General features: G+C 48.6%; 1 protein-coding gene across 1 annotated transcript; it reads right to left on the bottom strand.

Annotated features, from left to right (window-relative positions):
- Nucleotides 1–27,421, bottom strand: TSPAN15 (tetraspanin 15). The gene is made up of 8 exons (XM_009898778.2): nucleotides 27,282–27,421; nucleotides 19,955–20,140; nucleotides 17,148–17,222; nucleotides 14,177–14,272; nucleotides 10,701–10,817; nucleotides 4,171–4,218; nucleotides 2,547–2,663; nucleotides 1–622 (listed from the first exon to the last, which is right to left on the bottom strand). The coding sequence occupies exons 1-8, from the start codon at nucleotides 27,375–27,377 to the stop codon at nucleotides 470–472; spliced, it is 888 nt and encodes a 295-aa protein (XP_009897080.1). The 5' UTR covers nucleotides 27,378–27,421; the 3' UTR covers nucleotides 1–469.

Genomic DNA, 27,421 nt, shown 5'->3' with positions numbered 1-27,421 from the left:
CCCCCCCCCCAATTTACTATTAAACACATGTTTAATATTCACCAGTAAGAAATCTGGTTTGGAAGGAGTAAGAAAATCAAAGCTGGGAAGGACAATCACTGAAATAGGACATCCCAAGACAGAAAGGCTCCTTTGGAGAAATCTACCTTCCCATCTTCCCAGGGGAGTTTTCTGGGCTGTGCATCGCTCAGCAATCCCTCCCAGAAGATTCCATGCCCCACAAGCCCACCTTCCAGCAGCACCACGATACCACAGCAGCATCGGTGGCAGCGCAGAGGGAGCTCTCCTGCTGTGTCTTTGGCTGCAGACACACGGAGAGCAAGGAGACCACAGAGGTGTGGGCGTGCTGCTGACCCACCACCGGTCTGCTGGCCGATTCCTTACACCCCCAGTCTGTCACAGCCAGCACAAACCAGAACAGCTGGATTTGCCCCTTTTGTTTTTTCAGCCCTCTTTGAGGGTTCTGAAGTCACCCTGGGTAACACATGCAGCAGCCAGCTCCAGCAAAGTCAGGGGCAGATCTCTGCTCTGTCTCTTCAAAGAGTCTTTCGCTCAGCTTGTGCTCGGTGATGATATCTTCCACCCGGGTGATGTAAAGTAAGGACAGCAGCACTCCCAGGAACTGTGAAAGGAAGGGGCATCTCTGGTCAGAGGTCAGACACTGCTCATCTCAGTCAAGGTTCACAAATTCTCTGCACACACATTGGGTATGCAGCAGGAGTAGGGCAGTGACTGTGCCCCTGGACTCAGCACTGGTTAGGCCACACCTTGAGTCCTGTGTCCAGTTCTGGGCCCCTCAGTTTAGGAAAGATGTTGAGATGCTGGAAGGTGTCCAGAGAAGGGCAACAAAGCTGGGGAGGGGTTTGGAACACAGCCCTGTGAGGAGAGGCTGAGGGAGCTGGGGTTGCTTAGCCTGGAGAAGAGGAGGCTCTCTACAACTACCTGAAGAGAGGTGGTAGCCAGGTGGGGGTTGTTCTTCTCTCCCAGGCAACCAGCACCAGAACAAGAAGACACAGTCTCAGGCTGTGCCAGGGGAGGTTTAGGCTGGATGTTAGGAAGAAGTTCTTCCCAGAAAGAGAGATTGGCCATTGGAATGTGCTGCCCAGGGAGGTGGTGGAGTCACCATCACTGGAGGTGTTTAGGAAGAGACTGGATGGGGTGCTTGGTGCCATGGTCTAGTTGCTTAGATGGTGCTGGGTGATAGGTTGGACTCGATGATCTCAAAGGTCTTTTCCAACCTGGTTAATTCTATTCTATTTCTATTCTATTTTGTTCTACTCTACTCTATTCTACTCTATTCTATATTTTTGTATATGTTTATTACCTTTTATACTTAAGTTTGCATTTGTAAATAATAATTTCATTTTCCTTCCAAGTTGCTGTGTAGTGTGGTGTTTTACTCCTCAGGGTAAATTCCATGTTCTCTGTGTGTGGCAGTTTTAGGCTGTGCCTAGAAAGTTTTCCACAGACCTTGAGCAGAAATGTGATAAGACTGTAAATAAATTACCATTGGATGTAAAAGGGGATAGGATAGGATAGGATAGGATAGGATAGGATAGGATAGGATAGGATAGGATAGGATAGGATAGGATAGGATAGGAATAGGATAGGAATAGGATAGGATAGAAATAGGATAGGATAGAAATAGGAATAGGATAAGATAGGATAGGAATAGGGTAAGATAGGATAGGAATAGGATAGGATAGAAATAGAACAGAAATAGGATAGGATAGGATAGAAATAGGATAGGATAGGATAGGAATAGGAATAGGATAGGATAGGAATAGGATAGGATAGGATAGAAATAGGATAGGATAGAAATAGGATAGGATAGAAATAGGATAGGATAGGATAGAAATAGGAATAGGATAAGATAGGATAGGAATAGGATAAGATAGGATAGGAATAGGATAAGATAGGATAGGAATAGGATAGGAATAGGATAAGATAGGATAGGAATAGGATAGGATAGAAATAGAACAGAAATAGGATAGGATAGGATAGGACAGGACAGGACAGAACTAAGCAGGTTGGAAAAGACCTTCTAGATGATAAGGTCTAAATAATCCCATTGATCACCTATCTAACATAAAAGTCAGTTTGTATTAACTAACTTTCTCTCTTTTTGGCTTCCTTTGCTCTGGCAGATACTAAGTGGTGCTTCTGCTAGCTTGTTGACCTGGACTGCCTTCTTTGTTGTGGGCAAGTACTGCTAAGCTCTCTCTCTGCTTTCCTCCTGTTTTCCCTTGTCCCGTGTACAGGGCGGAAGTGCCGGGGAAGAGGAGGAAACTATTAGTAGCCCCCTGGTTTTGTCCAGGGGGGTTCTTGGTGCTGTTTATAGATTGTAAATCTATACACTACCGTGTATTTTGTACATACCCATTGCATTTCACGTTTCTAGACTGTAGTTTTGCTTGTAAAGACAGCTTCATTTGCTCCCATCTGAGCTGGTCTGGCGATTTTGACGTTGGGGGTAATGTCTGTAAACAGCTTGCAACCCACCACAGCGTGGTGTCAAACCACCACACACACTGGCCCCTTCTTACCTGGGGCAGCAATATGCCCAGCAGCACGCCAGCCATGATGCTGTAGTTGTCCAGAAACCAAATCAGCACAGCGTTGGTGCACCCGCGGACATAGATGACGTGCTGAACGCTCAGGCGCTGCAAAACAGCAGAGCAAAGGTTCCAGCAGGCAGCTGCTCTGCAGCAGGGGCACAGGGTAGCTCAAAATTCAAGGCATGCAAATTTACTCCTCCCTCCCACCTCTTTAGAATAGAATAGAATAAACCAGGTTGGAAGAGACCTTCAAGATCGTCGTGTCCAACCTATCATCCACTGAATGCAGCAGAGACCTCGTCACTGATTTTCCCCATCTGGTTTTTGTTTACAGTGTTCCACACCTGAACTTCTTCTTTAATTTTCTTCTAAACTCTTTGTTTGTTTGGGTTTTTTTGGGTTGTTTTTTTTGGCACTTGCTTTTCTCAAAGGAATTAAGCCAAGCCTCATGTTAGACCCCCCCCCCCTGGAAAATGCAGAAGCCTCTCTTCAGGTTTCACCTCTGCTTCCAAGTTGAAAGTAGAGCAGTGGAAAAACATAAATTGTGGGCCAAGTGCTTTGCCACAACCTGTAAAAAGGGCAGGAACAAGAGGATTTCAGCCTCAGCCCTGCAAGCTGTGCTGCACCCTGACCCCAGCCCATAATATAGAAAGCACTTGAGGCTGCAGAGAGTCGTGAGCAGATGAATGGGCTGAAGTTAAGCATATGCTGAAGTGCTCAGGGAGTTAGAGCCAGGCTGGAGCCTTTACCTGATTAAGCCAGAAATCAATGAACTCTGAATGAGGACAACTCATATGCAAAGACAACCGGTTGGTAATCCCCAAAACCAACAACTGAAGCTGCCATTGTGCACCAAGTGCCTCAAAGGAGCCTGGGGAGAGAGGCTTTTGCAGACCCAGCACCAGCACTCCAAGCTCTGTAGTGAAGAACTCACTGCAGATCCAATTACTGATTTCCCTTCTTAATGGCTGTGCAATTAGTGCCTTGAGCCACCAGCCTCTGCTTTGGAGTCATTGGGACTATTCCCAAGCCTGAAGAGGGAGGAGGGCCCATCCTGCTCCCAGAGGGATGAGAGGGCTGCCAACACAACCTGGGAAGTCCCACTCCTCTTCCAGGAATAACCATTACAGGCTTAAAACCAAAACAGCAGGGGTCCTTGCCCAGGGCAGGGGGGTTAGAACTAGATAATCCTTGAGGTCCCTTCCAACCCTAACAATTCTATGATTCTATAAAATACTCAGGAACAGCTACATTGGCCTTACCAAAACTGATTTTACTCAGTGAGAAACTTCAGCTTTTTAGTACTAAAAGCTTTCCCCAACTCAAGCCACTACTTAGAAAAGCCCAAAAGAAACTTTCTTTGCATTAATGATGAGCTTTGGGAAGATGTCCTTCATGCACATCAAAGGAGGAATGGTGGAAGGCCCAGAGAAGGGAAGATGCCACAATCAAACAAGATTTGTTCTTTAAATACACAAAAGGTATTCCAGATAAAATTGTTTCAATTGCTGATTTAATTGCCTGGCAGATTGAAGCATGCAGAAAACTGACCAGAACAATGCAGAGAAGCAGCACTCTTTGCCATGGCAAAGTGGCCACTGGTTTACTTTACCTCTTTGTCAATGGTTTTGTATCCACACATAGTGTTGATAATGCCTGTCTGGAAGGGAAACAACAAATATCAACTGAAGCAAAAGTAACAACCAAAATTATTTTGAGTCTCCCCAGGGATGGGGCCCCAGCCACCTCCCTGGCCAACCTGTTCCAGTGTTCCACCACTCTCATAATAAAGAACCTGTTCCTAACATCCAGTCTAAATGTGCTCTTCTCCAGCTTGAAGCCATTGCCCCTTGTCCCATCACTGCAGGCCCCTGCAAACAGTCTCTTCCCCATCCTTCCTGTAGGCCCCCCTCAGGTACTGGAAGGCTGCTATCAGGTTTCCCCAGAGCCTCCTCCTCTCCAGGCTGAACAACCCCAGCTCCCTCAGCCTGTCCTTGCAGCAGAGGTGCTCCAACCCCCTGATCATTTTCATGGCCCTCCTCTGGACCTGTTCCATCAGGTCCATGTCCTTCCTATATTGAGGGCTCCAGACCTGGATGCAGTAGAACCATAGAATCATAGAATCAATAAGGTTGGAAGAGTACTCCAAGTGAGGTCTGGCCAGAGCAGCTTATTCCAGTGGCCCCAAGATCAGCATTAGCTAGAGCTCTGCATGATCCCAGAGAAATCAGCACTGCCAATGTGTCATGACAGAAGATATTGGAACTGTTACCTGCCCAGCCACAGCGGTGTGGCATCAGAAACCAAAGCCAGCTATGACAGAGCTGTACAACCACAGCTGTTTCCACAGCTGGTTTTCATTGTAATGCATTTAGAACTGAACACAGCTTACTAAGGCAATCAGAAACCAGGCCATCACAATGGCAAATTAAAGCTTAGCAATACCTAAACCCCAAAGAACAGCCAATCCTAAGAACATTAATATTTTCTAAGGCAAAACTGGCTATATTTTTATATACCATTATATATATATGAATATAAAATTCATACATCAAAAAAAAGACTGGGTCCTTGCATTCATCCCAGATTACTCATGCATTTTCTCTAGGCATTTAATATGCCATGTGGGTCCCAAAGCTCTGCTTGACCTGGCAAATGGTTTAGGTTGGAAGGGACTTTAAAGATCATCTAGTTCCAACCACCCTGCCATGGGCAGGAACACCTTCTACCCAGACCAGGTTGCTTAAGAGCTCATGCAACCTGGCCTTGAACACCTTCAGGGAGGGGGCATCCACAACCTCTCTGGGCAACTTGTCCCACTGTCTCACCACTCTCACTGTAAAGAATTTGCTTGCTAATATCCAGCCTATATCTGCCCTCCTCAGGCTTAAAGCCATAAGCCCCTGCTCTAACACCACAAGCCCTTGTAAAAAGTGCCTTCCCAGTTTTCTGTAGGTCCCCTTCAGGTACTGGTAGGCCACAATAAGTTGTCTCTGAAGCCTTCTTTTCTCCAGACTGAACAGCCCCAATTCTGTCAGCCTGTCCCCACAGTGGAGGTCCTCCAGCCCTCTGATCAATCTTCGTGGCCAATGTAAAGCCCACCAGCATCCAAGAAAGCAACAAACAATGCCAGTGACATGGAAAAAAGTCAAAATACACAAATGAGGAAAATAAGGCAGAACAAACTCTACTGTTTTCATATATCCTCCCCTCAAAGTGAATAGATGATGTTGAAATGAGATTTCTAAACTCTGGTGGCCTCTGAGCAGCAGGCCTGGGGCTCCTCGGTCACCTCTCCAAGAAGGAAGAGGGATGTTTGCACCTGCTGCACACAAAGAGTGGCTGTCAATGGGTCCATGTCCTCAGGGATCAGTACTGGGACCAGTCTTGTTTAACATCTTTGTTGGTGACAAGGACAGTAGCACTGAGGCACCCTCAGCAAGCTCGCCGATCACACCAAGCTGTGTGGCGCAGCAGACACTCTGGAGGGAAGGGATCCATCCAGAGGGACCCTGACGGGCTAGAGAGTTGGCCCCATGACAACCAAGTGACCCTGCACTTGGACAACCCCAGGCACTGATACAGGCTGGGCAGTGACTGGCTTGTGAGCAGCCCTGAAGAAAAGGGCTTGGGGGTGCTGGTGGATGAGCAGCTCAACAGGAGCCAGCAGGGAGCACTTGCAGCCCAGAGAGCCAACCAGAGCCTGGGCTGCAGCAAGAGAAGTGTGGCCAGCAGGTTGAGAGAGGTGATTCTGCTCATCTACACTGCTCTCATGAGACCCCACCTGGAGTATTGCACCCAGTTCTGGAGCCCCTGGCACAGGAAGGATCTGGAGGTGCTGGAACATCTCCAGAGAAGGACCATGAGGATGATCAGAGGGCTGGAGCTCCTCTCCTGTGAGGACAAGGCTGTTCAGTTTGGAGAAGGCTCTGAGGAGACCTTACTGTGGCCTTCCCATATCTGAGGGGGACCTACAAGAAAGCTGGGGAGGGACTTTTTTGGGTGTCAGGTAGTGATAGAACTGGAATGGATCCGAGCTAGAGGATGGGGAGAATGGGGGAAATGGACCCAAGCTAGAGGAGGGGAGACTTAGATTAGATGTTAGGAAGAAGTTCTTCACCATGAGGGTGGAGAGGTAATGAAACAGGTTACCCAGGGATGTGGTGGAAGCCTCATCCCTGGATGTTTTTAATGCCAGGCTGGATGTGGCTCATGATCTAGTGGAAAGTGTCCCTGCCCATGGCAGGAGGGTTGGAACTAGATGATCCTTGAGGTCCCCTTCCCACCCTGACAACTCTGTGATTCTGTGAAAAGATGGAAGAAAGATGGATGTTAGAAAATGGCAGAAATAGCAGGGCTAGCTTTTTAAGCCCCCCAAAAGTTGGACTCTCACAAGGAACAAGGTTCAGCCTGTTCCTAAATAGAAGGCTGACTATGTTACAGGCCTGTTGGGAACATGTGAGGAGTATCCAACTGTCAACCACAGGTGACAAATACTCTTGGAAGTCCAAGTTTGCAGTACGAGGCTGAAGCAGCCTGATCTTGTGTCTGCTGCGAGTAACTTCAGGTTTACAAAACACTTCAGTGGCACAAGAAAATGCAGGCAACAGAGGTAAAGGCATTAGAAACTGAGGTTTCCAGGCATCTGGGGACTCATTTTTTATCTGCTGCACTAGTCCATGTCTACTTTGACTTGAAAACAGTCCCTTCAGAGTGCAGCCAGGATGAGCCTGGCTCGTGTTAGCACAAGGCTTCTTCAGAGGATCAGAATCCAACGTCCGGCATGAGCAGGAGTTTTCCATGACTACAAAGCAAGTGAGTAATCACCAACCCTATCTGCAGCCTTCTGGGACAGCACTCAGCCTGTATTTGGAAGCACTTGTCAAACACACCAGATTTATGCATCTGCTGGGTGGATTTTTTTTTTCCCTCTGAGGCAGGCAGCCACAGTGTTAGAGTCATCCTGCTGAGGCCATGTCTGTGACACCTGGATGTCACCAGGCACACAGATGGCATCCCAGGCTGGCAAAGCCACAAGGCCTACTGCACTGCAGCATCGTGCTGAACAGCCTGCCTACCTCAAGAAGAAGTTTGCCTGTTGTATTGGGGCATCTCCCCATCTTTCCATTAACTTCCCTGAGCTGAATACCTCCCAGGCTCCCGTTGGGATGCAAGGAGTCTCACCCTCACCACTCTAAGGTTGCCAGTGGAGTATAGATTCATAGAATGGTTTGGGGTGGAAGTGATTCCCAAAGGTCAGCTAGTCCAACCCCCCTGCAGTCAGCAGGGACATCATCCACTAGATCAAGTTGCTCAGAGCCCTTTTGAGCCTGACTTTGAGTATCTCCAAGGATGGGGCCTCAGCTACCTCCCTGGGCAAGCTGCTGCAGCATTCCACCGCTCTCACTGTAAAGAACTTGTTTTTAACAGCCATTCTAAATCTCTTCTCTAATTTCAAACCATTACCCCTTGTCCTGTCACTGCAGGCCTTTGTAAACAGTCCCTCTGCAGCCTTCTTGTAGGCCCACTTTGAGGTACTGGAAGGCTGCCATTACATCTCCCTGGAGCCTTCTCCTCTCCAGGCTGAACACCCCCAAGCTCCCTCAGCCTGTCCTCAGAGCAGAGGTGCTCCAGACCCCTGAATCATCCCCTGGACCCACTCCATCAGGTTCATGTCCCTCCTGTATTGAGGACTCCAGAGCTGGACCCAAAGCTCCAGGTGAGATCTCACCTACAGAGTGGCAGAATCACCTCCCTCAACCTGCTGGCCATGCTTCTTTTGATGCAGCCCAGGATGCCATTGGCCTTCTGGGCTGCAAGTGTACACTATTGGCTCATGTCCAGCTTCTCATCCAGCAGCACCCTCAAACCCTTTTGTGCAGGGCTGCTCTCAATTTCCTCATCCCCCAGCCTGTATTGATATGGAAGACTGCCTCAACCTAGGTGCAGAACCTTACACTTTGCCTTATTGATCCTCATGAGCACACAGAGGATATATTACTTGTTTTCCTCAGAGAAGTTTTTGTGTTAGTGCTTTCCTGCCCAACAGGCTGCATTTGAAATCCTCCACATGTCTGATTATTTGTGCCAGTAACCTGGAGTTAGTGGTCACTGACTGCTGCAGTACTTGCCTTCACACTACTGCTGTGTTTCATAGAACAGAAGAGAACAGAATCCTAGAATGGTTTGGGTTGCAAAGGATCTTAAACATCATCTAGTGCCAACCCTCCTGGCCATGGGCAGGGACATCTTCCACTAGACCAGGCTGCTCAAAGCCTCATCCAGCCTGGCCTTGATCACTTGCAGGGATGGAGCATTTCCATGCACATCACCTAACCTTTGAAAATTAAACCTCAACAGAGGAGTGAGAGCTACAGAAAACCAGGAGGTGTTTTGAATGACCACTAAAAAGCCATCTCTATCTTCTTTTACCATGAACTGAGGGCAAAACCCTGAGCAACTCTGCTCAGCACAGCTGTGAAGCAGCAGATGCTGCTATCACATACACAACTCTCTTACTCTCAAACACCTAAGGCTTAAAGCATAACTGTTTAGCTTTGGTTCCTGAGAACAACTCACCAGGACAGTGCCAGTTTCAACAGACTGTTTCTCATACACAGAACACATGCAAGGGCACATAACAGACACCTTCTTGGTATACAGGTCTCTCAGCAACACCTAGCAGGATTACTGACACAGATAACACTTTTGTTTTCCCTGTTTTAAATTGAACACCCATGCTTAAGGCAGACATTGGAAGGGCAGCACACAGCAGGCACCCCCAGGCTATCCATCTCGAGCTCTGCTGTGCCTGCTCTTACACATACTCTATTTCTCTGTCTTATCTTCAGAACAAAGACTAAAACCCAGTGAGGCAGGGACAACCCACAGTGGTTTTTGAGACCCCACCAGGAGCACTGCATCCAGTTTTGGTGCCCCCAGCATAAGAGGGACATCAAACTGCTGGAGTGGGTCCAGAGGAGGCTACAAAGATGATCAGAGGGCTGGAGAACCTCCTCTATGGGGACAGGCTGAGAGAGTTGGGGCTTTTCAGCCTGAAGAGAAGGCTCCAGGGAGATTTTAGAGCAGCCTTCCAGTACCTGAAGGGGACCTGCAAGAAGGCCAGGAAGGGACTTTTTACAAAGGCTTGTAGTGGTAAGACAAGAGGGAATGGCTTTAAGCCTGAGGAGGGCAGATTTAGACTGGATATTAGGAAGCAAATTCTTTACAGTGAGAGTGGTGAGACACTGGAACAAGTTGCCCAGGAAGATTGTGGCTGCCTCCTCCCTGGGGGTGTTCAAGGCCAGGTTGGATGAGGCCTTGAGCAACCTGGTCTAAGTGGAAGGTGTCCCTGCCCACGGCAGGGTGGTTGGAACTAGATGATCTTCAAGGTCCCTTCCAACCTAAACCATTCTATGAATCTATGAACAGTTCTTTATCAAACTCAGCATTACATCCACCCCTCAAATGAAAAGTGATGAAATTAAACAGTTAAAAATTATGTACAACTCATTTATATGGAACTCAATGCCTGCTCCTAGTGCTGTCAGCACCAGTTAATACCACTTCACCGGAGACTGAAGAACTGGCGTGGACTCCAGCTGATAGAGTCTCCTTTCAGAGAGGATTTTACATGACTTAGAGCAGAGCAGCAGCTTCAGTCTAGACCTGCACCCACAAGGATACACTGACCCTGAGGTCATTTGCCCACATTTCTGGACTTCTGCCCCATTTTTCTGGATGGCATGGTCACTCTGTTGAGTTTTCAATTCACACAGCAGCTGCTGCACATCACTCCAACCCCCACCCACAGAAGCAATTGGAGCCCAGCCTTCTTGGCCAAGCTGCAGCAGCAAACCCTGGGGAAAACACCAGCAAGACTTCATCCAGGCAAGCCATGAGGTTAGAGGAACTCACAAGATCTCTTCTGCTTTCTAAGACTAAGCAGACAGTAAAACAGACAACAGCCAGCACATCTAATTCATTATTTTATCATTGTCAAGCTGTCAAGTCTCACACATCCACACACCCTGATTTGGGGAGAGGCCCATTTTCCTTCACTTCTAGATTTCCTAATGTACCTTTTCAAGTCAACACCAATGCCCTGTCCAAGGGCAGTGATGCCAAGATGTCAGGACTGACCTTATTTGAGACACAGCAGGTGTAGGGCACTCCACATGCCAGTGGTCCTGGTGCTGCACAGTTGTGGTACACATTCTGTGACCAGTCTCTGTAATCTTCCCCTCCACAGCACTTAAACTGGGAAAAGCAAAAAGAAAACAAACACAAATGGCAAAGGAATGAAATAACTGTTATCTTCACAGAAGCTCTTCTAGGAAATAGAAAACAAAGGGAGAATAAAACAATCTTAAGAGCACTGAGCTACTTAGAACAAGAGGACACAGTCTCAAGCTGTGCCAGGGGAGGTTTAGGCTGGAGGTGAGGAGAAAGTTCTTCCCAGAGAGAGTTGTTAGCCATTGGGATGTGCTGGCCAGGGAGGTGGTGGAGTCCCCATCCCTGGAGGTGTTCAAGAGGGGATTGGATGTGGCACTTGGTGCCATGGTTTAGTCGTGAGGTCTGTGGTGACAGGTTGGACTTGATGATCTTTGAGGTCTCTTCCAACCTTGGTAATTCTGTGGTACCCTTTTCTAGGACTGAAAAGAATTAAAACCACAGACAGTGTTCTCTCCATCACTCATCAAGCTACTACTCAGGGTGCCAGAGCAAAGCACTTGCTGCTAAGCTTCACTTCCCATCTTTTCTGAGTTGAAAATACTGTTACATCATTAAGCAGTGTTTTTAGATTCACTCCATCCTGAGCTGCAATATGCTTCTTCAGCTGTTTTTGTGGGGGTTTTTCTTTTGCTCTGTTCTGCTGCTTTGTTTGTTTGTTTGTTTGATTTGTTTTCAGGGGGGCTTTTTGTTTGGTATTTGTTTATTTGTTTAAGGATTGTGACCACATTTATAATTAAGCCTAAAAGACAAAAACCAAAGTGTTGCTGTAAGGCAGAAAAACAATGGAACCAAAACGTTTTTGGGTCCAATTCAGTAGAACTACAATCTGCCAAACAAATACTCTCAAGTTTTGCACTGATCTTCTAGAAACCTTCACTCTGTATCTTCAAAGAAGGGGAAAGGAGCAGTTTATTACAGTATCACAGTATCACTAAGGTTGGAAGAGACCTCAAGGACCTTCAAGGTCTGTTGGGACAGGTTGGACTTGATGATCCTTGGGGTCTCTTCCAACCTTAGTTATACTGTGATACTGTGAAGTCCAACCTGTCTCCACAGACCTCAGGACTAGACCATGGCACCAAGTGCCACATCCAATCCCCTCTTGAACACCTCCAGGGATGGGGACTCCACCACCTCCCTGGGCAGCACATTCCAACGGCTAACAACTCTCTCGGTGAAGAACTTTCTCCTCACCTCGAGTCTAAACCTCTCCTGGTGCAGCTTGAGACTGTGTCCCCTTGTTCTGGTGCTGGTTGCCTGGGAGAAGAGACCAACCCCTTCCTGGCTACAACCACCTTTCAGGTAGTTGTAGAGGGCAATGAAGTCACCTCTGAGCCTCCTCTTCTCCAGGCTAAACAATCCCCGCTCCCTCAGCCTCTCCTCACAGGGCTGTGCTCAAGGCCTCTCCCCAGCCTTGTTGCCCTTCTCTGGACACATTCAAGTGTCTTGATGTCCTTCCTAAACTGAGGGGCCCAGAACTGGACACAGGACTCAAGGTGTGGCCTAACCAGTGCTGAGTCCAGGGGCACAATGACTTCCCTGCTCCTGCTGGCCACACTGTTCCTGATACAGGCCAGGATGCCATTGGCCCTCTTGGCCACCTGGGCACACTGCTGGCTCATGTTTAGGCGGCCGTCAATCAGCACCCCCAGGTCCCTCTCTGTCACTGAAGTGTCTCTTTGCTGGACATGCACATCATTTTGGGCAGTGCATGGAAACTGTAAAGCATGATGAAGCCCAATGACAGCATTTCCTCGGGATGGTTCGCTCCTGGCAAGACTTTCCATGCTAGCTTTGTTTTTTCAGAGCAGGCTGCCATCTCCCTAACGATGTCACAGAACATGCAGAGCACTTCCTCAGACAATCTTGAGGGTTTATGATGTGGTTTTAATCATGATTTGGCAGGGTCACTGCCATCACATGGGCCCTGACGTCACGTTTCTGAACGTTTTCTGCTTCCACAGCCTCCGAGCGGCGTGGCACAGCTCTTCAGTAAGCCAATAAATGCTTCCACACACCAGCCTTGGAATAAATGAAAAAAAATAGAAGAAAGGCTGTGAGTCAGCTCTAAGTGCCATTAAGTAATGCTCAGCTGGGCTCCCTGCAATGTCTGACTTTTAATTGCAGGTATACATACTTCCACGGGCATTTCCTTTGAATAACCAGCCTGCCGCAGAGCTTGCCATGGGCCCTCCGCTGAAAATACAACAGCCCAGGTTCAAAGAGCCCAAGTGTCACCTAATTGCTCTCTAGCAGGTGCTTCCCATTAAGGAGATCATAGAATGGCTGGGGTTGGAAGGGACCCCAGGGATCATCTACTCCAACCTCCCTGCCATGGGCAGGGACACCTCTCAACTAGCCTCCGCTGCTCAAGGCCTCATCCAACCTGGCCTTGAACACCTCCAGAAAGGAAGCATTCATAACTTCCCTGGGCAACCTATTCCAGAGACTCACCACCCTGGTAGTGAAGAACTTCTTCCTAAAATCCAGTCTAAACCTACTCTCCCTCAGCTTCAAACCATTGCTGTACTGGGTTAGGAACTGGCTGGAGGCTGAGCCCAGAGAGTGGTGGTGAATGGTGCCACATCCAGCTGGCAGCCAGGCACTAGTGGTGTGCCCCAGGGATCAGTGCTGGGCCCCAGCCTGTTCAATATCTTTCTTGATGATCTGGATGAGGGGATTGAGTTCATCATCAGTAAATTTGCAGATGACACCAAGTTGGGAGCAGGAGTTGATCTGTTAGAGGGTAGAAGGGCTCTCCAGAGGGACCTTGCCAGGCTGGACAGATGGGCAGAGTCCAACAGGATGATATTCAACAAGTCCAAGTGCCAGGTGCTGCACTTTGGCCACAACAACCCCATGCAGTGCTGCAGGCTGGGGTCAGAGTGGCTGGAGAGCAGCCAGACAGAAAAGGACCTGGGGGTGCTGATTGACTCCCCAGCTTTGTTGCCCTTCTCTGGACACCTTCCAGCAAGTCAACCTCCTTCCTAACCTGAGGAGCCCAGAACTGGACACAGGACTCGAGGTACGGCCTAACCAGTGCAGTGTACAGGGGCAGAATGACCTCCCAGCTCCTGCTGGCCACACTGTTCCTGATGCAGGCCAGGATGCCATTGGCCCTCTTAGCTGCCTGGGCACACTGCAGGCTCATGTTCAGCCTACCATCAACCAGCACCCCCAGGTCCCTCTCTGCCTGGCCGCTCTCCAGCCACTCTGACCCCAGCCTGTAGCACTGCATGGGGTTGCTGTGGCCAGTGTGCAGAACCTGGCAGTTGGATGTGTTCAATCTCATGCCCTTGGACTCTGCCCATAAATTTGGTTTATCACATCACTCAGGCACTGAATTAGCCTCAGGGGGAAAAAAAAAAAACAAACCAACAAACCTGCTTCTGAACAGAATCCATGATGTTCTTGAAGTCTAAATCATCATAGTAATTCTCAATTCCTCTCCTAATGTTATCATTCAAAAAGTTGATTGTCTGGAAGGCAAAAACAAAAGGAGATTCACGGGTTAAACACACCAAAACCACATCAAACAGCAGGTTAAAGCAACAAGTGTAACTGATGAGCACAGAAGGAAAGGCTTTTGGTTTCTTTTAAAGAAAAAAAGAAAGCCAGCTAGCAATACATCACAGCACAGTCCTGAAGGGCCAGCCCATCCCTTCTCTTCAAAGGAAGCAGCCCCACTGCTGGGTTTGTGCTGGGAAGTGCTAACAGTGTGACATCTCTCCAGTGAGCTTTGCTGAGAGCCTGCAATCATCTCCCTGAGATGGTTCCATTATCCCCAGGCTGGATCCCTCCCAGCTGGCACTGAGAATCTCTTGTCAGCTTCTGTGTGACAGAGCAGCAGGTCTTGGCACTGTGGTCCACACCATGCCCTGGGTGACCAGAACTTTGTGTCTGTTGACCATCTGCCATGAATTTTATCTTCCATTAATTTTCTTTTCCACCATTTTCTTTTCCAAGGAATCTAGAGTTGCCAAAGAAAGAGCTTTAATCCATCTTAAACACACAAAATAAAGTGTATCTGTGTGCTTCACAGTGGTTGTTTTGAGCAGTATGGCAGTGGGGTAGTGACAGAGAAAAAAATTCTCTCTCCTCAGCTTGCCCTATTAGAAATTAAATCCACAAGATGGTTTTAAAGCTCAGAAGATGAGGCCAAAACCCCCAGCACAATCACAGCACAGCAAAACCAGGGACTAAGCATAACCAGAATGTAACAATTTTCCTTTCAATCCATCTGCCAAAATGCTCAAGGTTAAATCTCCCCAGGTCTGAAGGAAACCTGGAATACAACTACTCATTTTCTCTGCATTACTGATGGCAACAGTTCAAAACAGAACAGAACCATTACAGTGGTGAAGAGAAGTAAGAGAGGATTTTGCAGGACTATCCTAACTGGCCAAGAAGGAACAGCAGCAAACTTAGAGTCATAGAATGGCTTAGGTTGGAAGGGGCCTTAGAGATCATCTACTCCAACCTCCCTGCCATGGGCAGTGATGCCTTTCAACTAGACTCAGCTGCTTAAGGCCTCATCCAACCTGGTCTTGAACACCCCCAGGGAGGAGGCAGCCACAACCTCCCTGAGCAACCTATTCCAGACTCTTACCACCTTCATACTGAAGAACTTCTTCCCAAGACCCAGTTTAAACCTACTCTCCTTCACCTTCAAACCACTCCCCCTTATCCTATTGCTAGACATCCTTAGGAAAAGTCCCTCTCTAGCATTCTGGTAGGATGCTTTCAGGTATTGGAAGGCAGCTCTAAGGTCCTCCCAGAGTCTTCTCTTCTCCAGGCTGAACAACCCCATCTCCCTCAGCCTATCCTCATAGCAGAGGTGTTCCAGCCCTTGGACCATCCTTGTGGTCCTCCTCTGGGCTCACTCCAACAGCTCTGTGTCCCTATGGTAGGGACACCAGAACTGGATGCATTATTCGAGGTGGGGTCTCACCAGAGCAGAGTCAAGGGGCAGAATCAACTTTATTGACTAGCTGGCCACTGACAGCTCTCATGCCACCTGCATCAGCTTATTTACACTGGACAGATTTGAGAAGGAAATAGAGAAAGAAATGGGAAAAATCATTGAGACATGCAAAACAATTAAAGACAGATTATCACCCTAAGCCTTTACTACCTACTTCCTTCTCCTCCCTTTACCTCATAAAACAAGCAAAGAAACCCATCCCTGAGCATAGCTTGCCCTGCTCAGACAGGTAATACATGTGTCAAGACAACTCTGACAGCACACAAACCACACAGCAGGTTTTCTTTGTCCAAATGTCGAGAGCAACACTTCCTCACCCCCTCAGCAAATACCATCTTTGGCATTTACTTAATTTTCTGCCAGCCAAATTCTCTGCATGCTGTGCTGCCCACACTCCTACACCAGGCAGACTGGATGAGTCTGGTGCTCCCACCACAGTTCAGCATAACTGATGTGGGGCCAAGGCAACACCTACAGCACTGGCTAAGGATGGCTTCTAGAAACGACGACAACTCAGCACGAGTCCAGTTCAGGACTCTGGTCCAGCAGGGAGTAAAAAGAAAACACTGTCCAGAGAGAACACAACACCATTTCAAGATGACAATGACTTGCTAATGAAAAATACTGGGAGGGTTTTAAAGCTTGTTTTAATATATATATATCATATGTAGCATGAGGAAATGAGATTGGCAAGATCGGGTTGGGGAGAGAAGAGTCTTATTATTCAGCATCTCCTTTCAATGCTCATGTTTTGCCAGATTAGAAAGCAAGAAGTCCCAAGTCTAGAGATCTAGTACTTGCCATAATGAACACATGGATGTTGGGAAGCATTTCTAACAGGGAAAAAAAAAAAAGAAATTAAATGCTCTGCTGCCTTCTATTTAGTGAATTTTTGTATATGGTTATACCATGCTCATAAATGATGCAGTTTCCTACAGGAAATAGTTGTGTTGCTTATGGATGTGGGCTGGGAAGAGCTGTCTTTTAGATGAGGTGAAACATTTTTGCCACTAAAAATTAAGGAAGTCTCCAAATGCAACTGGAAACCTCCCAAATCAGCGATCTGACACCCAGAAGGCAAACAGAAGCAAGCGTTTGGCAATACATGAAGAGTTGGAAGCTCATTTTGCCTGTATTGCACATTCTTAGCTACCAGATTTTCTCCAAATTCTTTACTCTGGAATTCATCTTCAGAGTGGGTGGCCAGCTCCACCCACCCCTGAACCCTGGGAAAGTCTGGACCTGCCTTCAGACCTCCACCCATTACTGTGCAGGTGACAGCTGCAGCATCTTTCATTCACTCAGTAACACGGCTGTGACATTGTGGGCAGCGCTCTTGGGGGATCAAAATCTCAGTGCAAGCAGCTCACCTGGTTTCTGAAGATCAGGGCTACCACTCCACCAGTCAGCTCAATCAGCAAGCAGATACCAAGAATGTACATGAACTGCAGGAAAACAATTGCAAGTGAGTCCCTTAACCAGAACGAACCCCAGCTCCTCCTTCAGTCAGTGTCCTTAAGTCTGTGACGTTCAACTGGCTTTCTGCAGACAAGATGGCATTTTACTGAAAGATGGAGAATTGTGATTTTGTTCCTCTGAAACTGTTTGTGCAGCAAGAAAGCCTTTTTCTCCTCACTTGAGTCATTCTGGGTTTCACCCAACTGGCAAACACGTTGTTTTTTTTCTGCAGTGAATGGACTCAAACCCAACAGATGCATTTGTCATGCCAAGAAGCATCTCTCCATAACAGCATCCCAGAGAAGCACACTAATGGGCTGCTACAAGCTTACTACTTATCTGTTAGCTTTGGGTAAAACAGTGTTTTAAGATAATCCAAGCCATCTCACAGGATGTTAGGGGTTGCAAGGGACCTCTGGAGATCATCGAGTCCAACCCCCTTGCCAGAGCAGGACCATGGAATCTAGCATAGCTTGCACAGGAATGCACTCAGATGGGTCTTGGAAGTTTCCAGAGAAGGAGACTCCACAACCCCTCTGGGCAGCCTGTTCCAGGGCTCTGTGACCCTCACAGTGAAGAAATTCCTCCTCATGTTGAGGTGGAACCTCCTGTGCTGGAGTTTCTATCCATTACCCCTTGTCCTATCCCAGGGTGCAACTGAGCAGAGCCTGTCCCCTCCCTCTTCACACCCAGCCCTCAGATATTTATAGACACCTGTTAAATCCCTTCCCAGTCTTCTCTTCTCCGGAGTAAAAAGCCCCAGGTCTCTCAGCCTCTCCTCATAAGGCACATGCTCCAGTGTTAAATCCAAACTAGCATTGCCAGTGTTAAATCAAAGCAAAATCCCAGGCTTAGTAGCTCTTAGCGTGTTGCTTTACAGGAGGAAACTCTGCTGTACTGTACATTGCCCAGGCAGGCACAGAGGCTGCACAAAGGGCACCAGCAGGACCTACCATCCTCAGCAGGAAGAAAAATGGCATCTACTAGCTCTCCATTTACTCATTCCTGTGTGTACACACACACATGCTCACTCACACACCACCACCACATGTGCATCTGTGACTACTCATCAAAGCCCAGGCAAAATATGAATAATATGAAGAAATCCATAGCAACACCATGAGATAGCTGCAACATGCCAGTATCTGAAATCCCTTTTCCAACCCAAAGGATTCTGCAGGCATGAAAGATGGTAATTAGGTGAATTTAGGTCTGCTTCTTAGCCATGAACTTCATCAGGAGGAACGTTTCATGGTCTCCTATGGAAATGAGCTCTGAAAGATGGTTTAATTTCTGTGCTCTCAATACTCAGTGTCACAAACTCACTGGACAGGTATCTTCTCTCCTGATAAATTTGGAACAAGCCTGAGAAGCAGACACCAGAGACTTCCTTCATTTAAATACCCTACTGGATTTGCTAGCACAATGGGAACAGAACTTGGGAATAAGGTAAGGCCACCCCACCCCACTCAAGAGTGGGGGAAAAAAAAAGCCTAAGGTCTGACTCTGTAGAATTTCAGCATAATTTCAAAATCCACAGCTACTTCTTGCTTTGGCCTACAGAACATAACTTGTATTTAGTAATTCTTTAGACTGAGCTGTCCTGAAGGTGAAAATGATGGGTTTGTGCTTTATTTCTTGTTAGTCACATGCTCAATTTCCATCTGCAACCACAGCATTACACAGGAAGTTCTCAGAAATTTCTCCTGGGGACTGGGGAGAAAACCTCTCCCTATCTGTCCCACTTTCATCTCCCCCTTAGGGGCCTTCTCTCAAAGCCCTGCAGCGCCACAAAGCTGATATCACAACATACACCTCTCCATCTTCCCTGTCTTCCACTTCCCAGCCAAGGGCAGACAGACTTCAGCCACTGGCAGCCTGAGGGACATCAGCTTGAGCTGGGGCGTTTTTCTCTATCAGCTTCCACTGGGTTGAAACGAGAAGCGTTTAGAGAACCATCAGGGACCACAGCTCATCTCTGCACTTCATGTCCCATCAAGCAAGTTCACACAGCTTTAGGAAATCCCCTGTACCAACAGGGGAAGCTCTCCCTTTGGCCAAGGGGCAGCACTATTTCCTCTCCTCCAACACAAATCACCCCAGCAGGGCACGTGCCGATGGCAGGGGCAGACCAGCAAAAGAGCAGGCACTGTGGTGCCAGGCTGGTATGTCAACAGCTGAGTTTGCTCAAGATCCACACCAACTGATAATAATTCACATTCCTGGTTGTTTTCCACAAAGCCCTTAACTGCTGGAAAGCTGCTGTTCCCAGCACTGAGCTCTGACCCTGCCCAGTCCTGTCACTGGCAAGACAAAACACTGCTGCTCCCTGATGAAGGAGCATCCACAGATGTTGGGTTAGGGGGTCTGCTGCCATAAAGCAGTTTTAGATTTAACTACAGTTTACATTTAATTTAAATATATATATTTTTAATAGATATATTTTGGGTATATATATAAATATATAATTATTATTTGTTTGTATTTTTATATATGTATATCTATTTAAATAACATTACAAATACATATGTATTATATAAGGCATAAATGTATACCCCTATATATATAGTTACCTTGTGTAAATATAAATTTATGTTCAGTTTTACAAATACACATCTAGGAGAAGTTTTACTGCATATAGGGTGATGGGTTTGAGTTCAGATGCCACTGAAAAGCAAAAGCACCGAGTCTCAGGACTACGATAAACCCCAATACTTACTGCTTGCAGAAGGCACAAGTTGTCCCTCAAAGAAGCCAGAACACCCACAAAAGACACAAGGAACATGACAATACCCAAAAGTATCAAAATAATTGCTGGGGCTAGAAAAGCACTTTCTAGAGTTTTGTACTTCTGCCTTTCAACTTCTGCATAAATCCCAACAGCGAGGACGAGGGCTCCAATCACCTGAAAAAGAGAAGAGCCCAGATGTTACTCCCTCTGCCAGCACCCAGCCATGACATTTTGTGAACAACCCTGTGGCTACTCACTTCAGGATTAATTATAAACAATGAAACTCTCAAATCAGTTCAGATGAAAAAACAAACCAACCACCAAAACCACCCACCCCAGAACAACCCACCCCAAACCAACCCACCCCAGAACAACCCACCCCAGAACAACCCACCCCAAACCAACCCACCCCAAAACAACCCACCCCAAACCAACCCACCCCAAACCAACCCACCCCAAACCAACCCACCCACACCTCAAAGACTAAAGCAGAGGAAAGCAGAGTTAGAAAAATCAAACCCTGAGATTTGTATCTATGCCAAGCACAACACAAGTTCTAAACCAGCCTGCAACCCGCAGTCCCTTTCTGTCAGCTCCTGCTGTATTTAGGCTCAGTAAATATCAGAGAATTGAATCATAGAGTTGTTTGGGTTGGAGGAGATGCCAAGGATCATCTAGATCCAACCCCCCTGCCATGTGCAGGGACACCTCACACTAGATCAGGCTGCTCAGAGCCACATCCAACCTGGCCTTAAAAACCTCCAGGGATGAGGCTTCCACCACCTCCCTGGGCAACCTGTGCCAGGCTCTCACCACCCTCACGGTGAAGAATTTCTTCCTAACATCTAATCTGAATCTACCCATTTCTGCTTTTAGAATACACAGAATAAACCAGGCTGGAAGAGACCTTCAAGATCATCGTGTCCAACCCATCAACCAATCCAACACCACATAATCAACTAACCCATGGCACCAAGCACCCCATCAAGTCTTCTCCTGAACACCTCCAATGATGGCGACTCCACCACCTCCCCAGGCAGCACATTCCAATGGGCAATCACTCTCTCTGTGTAGAACTTCTTCCTAACATCCAACCTAAACTTCCCTGGCGCAGCCTGAGACTGTGTCCTCTTGTTCTGGTGCTGGCTGCCTGGGAGAAGAGACCAACATCCGCCTGTCTACAACCTCCCTTCAGGTAGTTGTAGAGAGCAATAAGGTCACCCCTGAGTCTCCTCCTCTCCAGGCTAAGCAACCCCAGCTCCCTCAGCCTCTCCTCATAGGGCTTGTGTTCCAAACCCCTCACCAACTTCATTGCCCTTCTCTGGACTTGTTCCAGCAAGCCAACCTCCTTCCTAACCTGAGGGGCCCAGAACTGGACACAGGACTCGAGGTGCGGCCTAACCAGTGCAGTGTACAGGGGCAGAATGACCTCCCTGCTGCTGCTGGCCACACGGTTCCTGATGCAGGCCAGGATGCCATTGGCCCTCTTGGCTGCCTGGGCACACTGCCAACTGTACACTTGGCCAAGTGTTTCCTACACCTCCATTCCTCCTGCCACTGGGGGAAATGCACCCATTTAAAACAAAACCAAGGCCTGCAAGCTGCAAAGGACACCCCACTCTACCAGCTAAAGCTGCCAAGTGAGGCAAGAAGCGATGCATTTCATGGAACGAAGGAAAAATGCTTGGATCAAAAGAATCATAGCAAAGCCAAAATCAATTGGTATTAATCCCACAGCATGCCTCAAGTTGGGTCAAAACATGCTGAATTTGAGAAAGAAAATAGCCTACAACACTTAATCATGAAAACTGCGATGGAAAAACTTCACTGCTGACTGCAACAGCCAGGCACAACCTCAGGGAAGAGACCAGGTTCAAATCAATCATTTTGGCAATCAGCATTCACCTTTTCTGACCCAACCTCTCAGCACTGACCCCGAGGCTGCTCCCTGCACAAGAGCAGCAAGTTCCTTCAATACAAGCTTTTGATCTCACGTGGTACATCCCAGGCAAAGGTCTAGGTGGATAAGGAGACCTTATGAAGCCTTCCAATATCTTAAGGGGGCCTACAAGAAAGCTGGGGAGGGACTTTTTAGGGTGTCAGGTAGTGATAGGACTGAAGGGTGGTTGTAGCCAGGTGGGGGTTGGTCTCTTCTCCCAGGCAACCAACACCAGAACAAGAGGACACAGTCTCAAGCTGCACCAGGGGAAGTTTAGGCTCGAAGTGAGGAGAAAGTTCTTCACTGAGAGAGTTGTTAGCCATTGGGATGTGCTGCCCAGGGAGGTGGTGGAGTCCCCATCCCTGGAGGTGTTCAAGAGGGGATTGGACGTGGCACTTGGTGCCATGGTTTAGTCATGAGGTCTGTGGTGACAGGTTGAGGTGACAGGTGATCTTTGAGGTCTTTTCCAGCCTTGGTGATTCTATGATTCTCCTGCAAGCTCTGAAACGCTGATAACAAGCTCAATACTTGCCTGGTAGATTATTTGCTTAGAAAACTAAAACAAAACCAAACCCCCAGAACCAACCAACCAAAACTCATACAAAAAAACTCCAAACCAAACAAACCCAAATAAACAACCCAACAACAACAAAAAATCAAAATACTGAACATAAACCACCAGCATTGTCTGAATTTTGGAAGTGTGTTGCTTCAAGACTGGAAAACTTGCTGAAATTACTTTCTTAGCCAGAGTTTTCTCATCAAAACTTTCCACTTCAAAGATTCAAAGGTGTCAGTGGGTAAAAATAAATCTGCTTTCCCACTTCAGGAGTTTAAAATATACAGATACATACAGAGATATTTATACATCACAGTATCACCAAGGTTGGAAGAGACCTCAAAGATCATCAAGTCCAACCTGTCACCACAGACCTCATGATTAGACCACACATACCTGCAGGTACCTTCATGCCCTTTCATCTCCATTTTGCTCACACACCCTCCAAGACCACTTCCAGCCTTTGAAGTGTACAAGAAACTTTGTTCCTGTCTTTTGTGTTCCCAAACCAGCCTAGCTAAAAAAGAACACCGCCACCAAAATTCCCCACCCCCATTACAGCTTTTGCTGCCCCAAGGACCACAGTAGCCAAATTCACATCCCAGGCAAATGAAAGGCTTGAACAGGAAGCTTCTTGCCATGCTGGGTTAGGAACTGGCTGGAGGGCCGAGCCCAGAGAGTGGTGGTGAATGGTGCCACAGTCAGCTGGCAGCCAGGCACCAGTGGCGTTCCCCAGGGATCAGTGCTGGGCCCCATCCTCTTTAACATCTTTATTGATGATCTGGATGAGGGCATTGAGTCAGTCATCAGCAAATTTGCAGATGACACCAAGTTAGGAGCAGATGTTGGTCAGTTAGAGGGTAGAAAGGCTCTGCAGAGGGACCTCAGCAGACTGGACAGATGGACGGAGTCCAATGGGATGGCATTCAACAAGTCCAAGTGCCAGGGGCTGCACTTTGGCCACAGCAACCCCAGGCAGAGCTACAGGCTAGGGTCAGAGAGGCTGGAGAGCTCCCAAACAGAAAGGGACCTGTGGGTGCTGATTGACAGCTGCCTAAACATGAGCCAGCAGGGTGCCCAGGTGGCCAAGAGGGCCAATGGCATCCTGGCCTGCATTAGGAATAGTGTGGTCAGCAGGAGCAGGGAAGTCATTGTGCCCCTGGACTCTGCATTGGTTAGGCCACACCTTGAGTCCTGTGTCCAGTTCTGGGCCCTCAGTTTAGGAAGGACATCGAGACACCTGAAGGTGTCCAGAGAAGGGCAACAAGGCTGGGGAGAGGCCTTGAGCACAGCCCTGTGAGGAGAGGCTGAGGGAGCTGGGATTGTTTAGCCTGGAGAAGAGGAGGCTCAGGGGAGACCTCATCGCTCTCTACAACTACCTGAAAGGTGGTTGTAGACAGGAAGGGGTTGGTCTCTTCTCCCAGGCACCCAGCACCAGAACAAGGGGACACAGTCTCAAGCTGCACCAGGGGAAGTTTAGAATCAAGGTGAGGAGAAAGTTCTTCACCAAGCGAGTCGTTCGTCATTGGAATGTGCTGCCCAGGGAGGTGGTGGAGTCCCCATCCCTGGAGGTGTTCAAGAGGGGATTGGATGTGGCACTTGGTGCCATGGTCCAGTCATGAGGTCTGTGGAGACAGGTTGGACTCAATGGTCCTCGAGGTCTCTTCCAACCTTAGTGATACTGTGACGCCTCTGCTCTCTTCTAGAAGTGCCTCAAGAATCCCGTGTCAGGATACCAGACGTTAAAACTGTGTCACCCCCCATGAAGAGGACTACAAAGTCCCCCTGTAATGAAACTGCCTTTAACAGTCCCAAATTAACTGTTCTGCAGACGGTTTGAGGCAGAGGGCACGTGCCTGCAGGGAGGCAGGAAGGCTTTGTGCTGCCTTCAGCAGCAGCAGCAGCAGCACCGCTCTGCCAGGGGAAAAGCATCAGCCAACAAACAAAAGCTCTGATCCTGTTTATAGATTAGAGACACATACATGTGCATTCCAAGCTTTACAAAGATTTTTGAAGCAGAGAAAACTGTTATGGGCAGGGAAAAGCACAGAATGAAAAATCCTCATTTCCCAAGAGCAGGATTTATGCTTTTATTATCTTTTATTTTTGTTTTAGCACCTAAGGGAAACCTTTCAAACCCTGAGTACGGTCAAACCAGCGTCAACACTTATTCACACCAAGCAGATGTCCTAACCTCACAACCATCCCACCCGTGTCCCTTCCTGTCACCAGGGGTGGAAATGCAGCTCGCACGTAGCGTCTGCGCTGTTTACATCCTGCAGCCTTCACAACAGCTCCCAGGCTGTTAGGCTGCAGGAAAAATCTGCGGGGCTCGACCGGTGTTAAGTGAGTGCTGACCAGCAAATGCCCAGGGACTTTCTCTGGGGCTTTTGCATGCACAGAAGTCGCAGTTCCAAAGACAAAGGAAAACCATTTCTTTGCAAGTAGCGGTTTTAACGCTGCCTTTACAGTGCTCAAAGTGCCCGCTCTTCTGATTAAAATCCCGCATGTTGCTTCAGCCAGGCAAGAAAACTCACATCGCTGCCTCGTTCGCCAGCAAAATTATTGCCTGAAAAGGTTCCAGTGATGACTGGCTTGTAAAATAAGCCCTGAGTGACATGGGCAGGCACAGCAGCGACGAGGCCTGGAGCAAACATCCCCTCCGGCACTCCCAGAGATGCCTTCATTTCCTCTCTGCCTTGGGATAAAGCTGATACTGAGTTCCTGGTGATTTTAAGCAATCCCAGGGACTCGAATCCGGGTGTTCATCACTCACCATTATCTCATTACCAGAGAAACAGCAACAGCAGGGAGGAAACCCAGTGGCCTCAGCGTCCCATACTGAGCCAAAGCCCCCCCAAAGCAGCCAAAGACGACGAAATCATCCAAAATTCAAGCAAGCCAACACTCTGCTGCCAAACTTCACTCCCATTTACACCAATCTAGAAATTAATTAAGTCAGCAAGAGGAATGCAGCTGGGAAAAGAACCAGACACTGATATTTAGTGGTAATGAGCTCTGCTTTGCTAAGCTAGAATAAAAGACAGTTCTGAGAGGGAAAGCCACGCGCTGCACCTCGCACAATGTGGCGTGTGTTTGGCCTGAAGACCAGGGACAGGCTGCTCAGCACCACCAAACGTCACCAAGCTCCCATCCTTCCCCTTCCCACAGCCCCTGTCAGGCCTGCCGCCCTCTCTCCCTCCCCAGGCAGAGCTGACAAACGGAAGCTCTTGGTTATAAACAAGGGCAGAGCGTTGAAAATCCACAGCAAGCGACTACAAAGAGCAAATCAAACCCTCAAGCTGCCTGAAAGAAGCTTTGTCCTCTGGGGACACAGAGAGAAACATTTCAGAAGGGTCCTTTTTCTGCTACCAGATTAGTATTTACATCCCACCAGCAAGGGGCCGTGCTGCCAACGGAAAATGCAGAGTAGACAACGTGCCTGGTTTTTCATCAAGGACAAACTACTATGTAGAAAGAGTCTGAAAAGTAATGCAACCAATGTCCCTTTGCTGAAAATCACAGCTGTGGAATAGCTGCTGTGGAGCAACGCAGGGAACACCAGCAGGCTAAACCCAAGGGGTTTCCTTCTTGGTTTGTCTGCTAAGGCAAAAGACTCAACCCGAGCTAGTCAAAGACGTCCCTGCCCACTGTGCGGGGCTTGGATAAGATGACCTCTGAGGGTCCCTTCCTAGCCCAGCGCATTCTATGACTCTGAATGGATATCCAGGATCCTGAAAAGTCTCTCTACACCCAAACACTTTGCATTTCCATTTCTGCTCACCCTTAAGTCATAGCTTTAATCAGACACCCACTATCAAGCCTGGTGGATCTAAACCTCCGAAACCTCTTCTCCCCCACAACACTCGCAACAGCTTCACGCTCCCGCCTTGCAAATACCGTGTTTACTGAGAGGGGAAACACAGCCCAGCAAAACAAGAGCTTAAACAGGATTAAACTCAAAGAGCCAGAAAGAAAGGCTGCCTAAGCACCTTGGACCTCAGCGCAGCCTGCAGCCAGCCCAAGCAAGCAGCACCACCCCAGTGTCTCAGAGCCTGAGGGGAAAAAAGCACCTTTAAAATCAGGGTCCTTACAAAGAGCCCAGGCACTCCTTCCAGCCTGGGGGTGCCCGGTTAGGGCGAAATCGCCACCTTTGAGAAGTCAGTGGGAACAGCCTGGCCCCACCATCTGGTGACAGCAGGTGGGTTTATACCTGGCTGCAGGCAGCCAGCGTGAAGTGCCTGCAAGTTTTAAAGCCAAGGCTGGGAAAAGGCGTTCTCCTACTGACTGGTGACTGGATCTGGAGGGCAAAGGCTTTATTTGCCCGGCTTACCTTGCCCCTAGGGGGAAAAAAAACACCATTTTAACAGCCGCCTAAATGATTTCTAGCGGCCAAACTTTCAGCCCTGCAAGTTCCCATCCGCCGAAACCAGTTTGTCGCTGCCTGGGGAAGGCCAAGCCGCTTACACCCACAGCCACAGGTGTGCCGGCCGCCGGCTCCGCAGCGGAAGCACTAATTACAGCCGAAACCTCGGGGCCCGGCGTGAGGGAGACACCCCGCAGCTCCCCGCGGGGGCCGGCATCAGGGAGACACCCCCTAGCTCCCCCCGGGGCCCGGCCTGGGGGAGACACCCCCTAGCTCCCCCCGGGGCCCGGCCCTGGGGAGACAACCCCCAGCTCGGCCCGGCCTGGGGCAGACACTCCGCAGGTCCCCCCCAGGGCCGCCTGAGGCGCAGCCCCCTTCGTTCCTCGGGCTTTGGGAGCGCTGCCGCCCCCCGCCCTCTCCCCCCACGCGTGGGCAGCCGCCCCCCGCTCACCCAGAAGGTGGTGGAGTAGGTGATGAGGGTGAGCTTGAGGCAGAGGTAGGAGAAGCGGCCGCAGTACCGCACTTGCTCCGCGTCCCCCGCCGCCATCCTCCCACTCCCGCAGCACCTGCTGCCGCCAGACCGCAGCCTGC

Source organism: Dryobates pubescens, chromosome 30 (genome assembly GCF_014839835.1).
Source record: "Dryobates pubescens isolate bDryPub1 chromosome 30, bDryPub1.pri, whole genome shotgun sequence".
In the NCBI taxonomy this organism is placed as follows: domain Eukaryota; kingdom Metazoa; phylum Chordata; class Aves; order Piciformes; family Picidae; genus Dryobates; species Dryobates pubescens.
This window is presented reverse-complemented; position numbering and strand designations above follow the sequence as displayed.

Bases quoted from the DNA above. Each gene is read 5' to 3' on its own strand.
- TSPAN15 (XM_009898778.2), bottom strand. From the start codon at position 27,377: ATGGCGGCGGGGGACGCGGAGCAAGTGCGGTACTGCGGCCGCTTCTCC. The intron at 17,223-19,954 runs GTAAGTATTGGG...GTTTTCCTGCAG, and splicing joins ACTTGTGCCTTCTGCAAGCA to TTCATGTACATTCTTGGTAT. The intron at 14,273-17,147 runs GTGAGCTGCTTG...TTTGCCTTCCAG, and splicing joins CCCTGATCTTCAGAAACCAG to ACAATCAACTTTTTGAATGA.